The sequence below is a fragment of the Salvia splendens genome, chromosome 9, assembly GCF_004379255.2.
Source record: "Salvia splendens isolate huo1 chromosome 9, SspV2, whole genome shotgun sequence".
NCBI classification, from domain to species: domain Eukaryota; kingdom Viridiplantae; phylum Streptophyta; class Magnoliopsida; order Lamiales; family Lamiaceae; genus Salvia; species Salvia splendens.
The window spans coordinates 14316246-14321000 of NC_056040.1; the positions used below are offsets into that span (position 1 = coordinate 14316246).

At 37.0% G+C, this 4755-nt stretch overlaps 1 protein-coding gene across 2 annotated transcripts; it reads right to left on the reverse strand.

Moving 5' to 3' along the window:
- Positions 1-1722: 1722 nt before the first annotated feature.
- LOC121747576 (protein LATERAL ORGAN BOUNDARIES-like) lies at positions 1723-3859 on the reverse strand. Of its 2 annotated transcripts, none has more exons than XM_042141650.1 (2): positions 3468-3859; positions 1723-2775 (listed from the first exon to the last, which is right to left on the reverse strand). In XM_042141650.1, the coding sequence occupies exon 2, from the start codon at positions 2769-2771 to the stop codon at positions 2238-2240; it is 534 nt and encodes a 177-aa protein (XP_041997584.1). In that variant the 5' UTR covers positions 2772-2775; positions 3468-3859; the 3' UTR covers positions 1723-2237. The 2 variants fall into 2 exon arrangements, with proteins under 2 accessions (XP_041997584.1, XP_041997585.1); XM_042141651.1 differs by having other exon boundaries at positions 3517-3858.
- Positions 3860-4755: the final 896 nt, after the last annotated feature.

The window sequence follows — 4755 nt, forward strand, 5'->3', positions numbered from 1 at the left end:
AAAAAATTAATGTTAAAAGGTTAGTGAAAAGGAAATAGAAAAAATTAAGTATTTTACATAAAAAAAAAAGAAACAATCCACCTGCCTTGGACGGCCTAAGGCCATCCACAATGAGGCGGACGACGGACGATGCGTCGTCCGTGCCCGACGCTTAGTCCGCGGACGATAGGGCATCGTCCGCGTCATCGTCCACCCACTGTGGGAGGCGCGGACATGCAACGCATTTTTATTTTTATTTTTTATTTTTTAAATTCGAAATTTGTCTATTTAAACCTCGATTGTCATTCCATTTTTCATACAAACATTTCTCGCATCAGTTCTCTCATCTCTCACATCTCTCCAAATCTCACAAGCAAAAATGAACCACGACGAACATTTCTCGCATCAGTTTTCTCATATTGTAATGTATTAATTTTGTAAATGAAATGAAAGTCTTTCCCAATTTTTGTAGTTATTTAAATATTCAAATAGAAGAAAATGCTTAGGGCGTCCCACTGCATGTGGAAGGATAGGAGGATAAAATGCTGACGTGGCGGTGCATAGGGCGCGCCTTAGGGCGCCCAATTGTGGATGGCCTAAAAAGAAATAGGGCTCGACAAAGGGTGTATTATTTTGAAATGGTAAGCAAGTGTAAATGGTAGTAATTGATTATGAGGAAGTTGCACAACTAGGTAGGGTAGGGATGATTCGATGTTAAAGACTCCAGACAAGATTGGCAATCAAGCACACCGTATTTTCTTGTAGCTCATATTCATTGGATTGAAACCCTAACCCTAGTGTTTTGGGTTAGAGTTCTGATTCATCTCCTAAAACTATATTGTTTGGAAATTATTTACTAATTGATTACTTTTCTACTAGTACATTGAAAACTATAGAGAAATTTTATTTTGAAATGTGTACATGGAGTAGTGGCCACCACCTACATGGATCCAATGCAAGAAAGAGCTGTTGCTCACTGTAGAAGGTGTCCGGAGCAAAAGCTGAGGTTCACAAACTTAAATTTTGTGATAAGATTCACACTCCATCTTTAGGTACAAAAGATTCAAAATGTTCTTAGTAAACAGTATATGTGATGGACATGTTTCACTATGTATAAAAGTTTACATTCTGTTACATGAGACATTAATTTTCTTTCGACTGTGGAAAATCCCTTTATTACAAAGGACCCTGTCACTTCCTCATTTACTACATGTTCATATAATCATTATACAATATACACTTGCACCAATATTCAACCATATATTATGATGTCAGTTTATACATATAGTTATCTGTTTACAAAGTTCCGCAGTGTATAAGAATCACTTCAAGACCATATATTACTCATCATTTCACCACTATATGAAGAAGTTAAAAAGGGAAATTACTGAAAAAACAATGAATGTTTGTTAAATTTTGGTCCGTCACACAATTTAAAAATTAGTCAGAAAAACTATTGGGTATAGCTTTGTTCGCAACTATCCCACGTTAAAAAAATCCAGTCGACTACATATAATACCGTTTAACTTACCGACGATGATTTCCACATATGATTTCTCGACTGCAAGATACAATTTCACTAAAAATTTCGCTACATGGTTATTGCAAACAAATTCAAACTTCATGATTTTTCGACTAATTTTTAAAATCACGAACTAGACCAAAAATTTACCAAATTTCATGATTTTGTTTTTTCAATTTGACCTAATTAAGTAAAATTACCATCCCACAGGTGAATACATATTTTGATTCGAGCCAAAACCTATACGCAATTAGATATTAGCAAGAAAATAAAGAAGTGGTCCTCAACAAGAATTAAGAATACATGTGGATGAATGGAGATCACCCTCATGGCTAGAGAATCTTCTCTTACAAATACTTCACCTCTCACACACAAATACTACAACTTTTTATTCCCAATTCCACAGTGATCACATGTCCATTTCTTGTACAAGTAAAATAGTGAGTCTCACCCCCATTCTTGATCAAGCCTAAATTATCACACTTGCACATATTATAATTTTGGAATTGATCAAGCAGTGGATTACAATAAAATTTTTTCCTCCTTTTTTTTTTATAAAATTGACAGCTAGATGGATGCATGTGACTCTAGAAACATAGCTTTAGCAAACCATGACTTAGACATGTAATTTAAAATTGATGTTGATATGCCAAAAATAACTTAAGCAAGCATGCATCTTAATTTCAAGAGTGAGAGAGAAACAAACCCTAGAGAGAGAGATGAATTGAAGCCATCCCTACATATCCCCTCCCCCTCCATGAGGATTATAGCCACCATTCCATGGGCAATGGTAGTTATAAGGAAATGTGTAATTACTATGTGGTGTTTGATAAAATCCTCCTCCTCCACCTCCACCTCCGCCCCGCTGCCGCGGTGTGCCCACGACCGCGGCGTGGGGGGCGGGGGATGGGGGGATGGCGCCGGCGCAGGCGAAGCGGATGAGGTCTGCGTTGGCGGCGTCGAGCTCCTTCTGGAGGCGGTCGACCTGCCTCTGGAGGAAGGAGATGGCTCCGACGCAGCCGTAGACGGGGTCGCGGACGCGCGCCTCGGCCTCGTAGGCGAGCGAGTTAACGGCGTCGTCGCGCTGGTGGGGGAGGAGGTCGTTGAGGAGCTTGGAGACGTTGCTGGCGCCGAAGATCTTGTGCACGTTGGCGAACTTCTGCGGCTCCTCCGGTGGGAAGTAGGGCGCGAAGATGCACCCCGGCATACACTTCCGCCGCAGGAATTTGCACGCCGCGCAAGGCGAATTGTACGAACTGGAGGAAGCCATTCACCTACAGTTACAAAACCCCAAGTAATTAGAATTTTTTCGATTTTTTTTTTGTGGCCTTCAATTCCTATCCGATCCGATTTATACAAGAAATTAACATTGTAATTACTGTGGATTAAAGTGAAATTTCTGAGATCTGTGGATTGCTGGCCAGATGTTTGTTTAAATTTTGGGAATAAATAATTCCTGGTGGTGCACAACTTGTATAGCAGTATAGTTCTTGAATAAGGGCTTGAAACTTTTAAGTAATCATCTGGCTCTCAAATCTGACTATCAGTGACTGTACAACACACTTTCTAAATACATACCATAACACTATTAAATTTGGGTATATGTGTACAAGTACAAAGCAAGAACTGAAAAATAAGGTTCACAAATTAAACCAGCAGTCAGAAATCCCCAAACACAGAGTTTAGAGTGTGTTAAATTCTGAAAAAGTGAAATGATTAAAATCGTCATGTTTGAGTTAAAGCTGAGATCTAGCTAGTCACAGTTAACAAATTCAGCTTTTTTCAAACGCTAATCACTGAGCAAAACCCTAGATCAAGAAACTGTCAGTGAAAGGAAAGCATATCTTAATTTTCAATCTACTTACTATATAGTATAATCTTACAGCATGAACAAAATGTGAGTGAGGAGGAATTAAATGAAAATTTGGAATTGAAAAGCAGCAAAAAGGGATTGATGAAATTTTACCTGTCTCTAAATTTTCCCTTTGATTAGAAGAAGAAAAAAAGCAAACTACCTTTTTCCTTGTGTGGGAGATGTTTGAAGAAAAAAACTGTTGTTTTCTTCTTCAAAGTCTCAAAGAGAGAGGGACACAGCAGCAAACAGAAACTTCAGAGAGCTGAGATATTGTTGCAGTTAAGCCTCATTAATGAGGTGGGAAAACCCTAAATTGAAGGAGAGAATGTTTTCTACTCAGCTGAGGATTTCAGTTGGGAAAATAAGAAAAAGGATAAAATAGAAATGGATGGAAGGAGGCAAAGAGCATTTAGTGGGATGGAGAAAGGAATGTAAGGAGAAAAAGACAGAGATAATAAGAAATGTGAGGTACACTAAAAAAGATGAGTGTGACACTACATGTAATAATTTTATGATGTGGGGATGTCCCTATCTCTCATATTTACCCTATTTTCCCTCTTGCAAACACACCCAAAATTTTCTCCCAAAATTTTTGTATACTTCATTATATAATTCTTACTATTACAATGGGTAGAATTTAATTAGTACATGCAGACAACTCTGATTTGTCTGTACTTTTGTGGGCTGCCCTTATATCTATCTAAGATTGGTTCTGTATGAGCTTTGATAAAAATTGATATTGAACATATGTATATGCATTGTAAAAAATTACTCCTAATATAAATTTTTATTGGGATGCCCTTAAATCCGTATGCATATATATTGCAATTTTGTTTCTGACATGTTAACAATATCCTCTCCGTTTAGTATATTGGTGATCAAGTAAAATATGTGACTCTATAGTATGTTATGTTGTTCCATTTAAAGCTTTATTTAATAAAGATAATTAATGTTTTCCTTGAATCAATACGAGTATTAGTAAATTAAAATATATACATGTAATTACGGGATGCTGCATAATGGAAGATCCACTTATCTTTACCATCACAATCCTAGATTATAAGTAGGAGAATCTTAGGCTCCTTCTAAACACACATATTCATGTAATGTGATTTGCAGATTGTTGATCATATTAATGTACATATTTTTATATATATCAGAATGGTTTCTGATTTTGTTTTGGTCAAAAGAGGTGGGCTGGGTGAAGGAATGAATATATTCTATGGTAGTGGTGATGTTTTGCATTGATTATTTAGTCAGTGAATGTATACATTTGTTCAGGTAATAAGTTTTTACGTTGTAGTTCTAGAAAATAATGTTGTTTGGGTGACGTCAGCACATACATAGTTTGATTCCTATTGCACACACTAAGATTCCTTTAATTTGTTCCAAGCAGCAT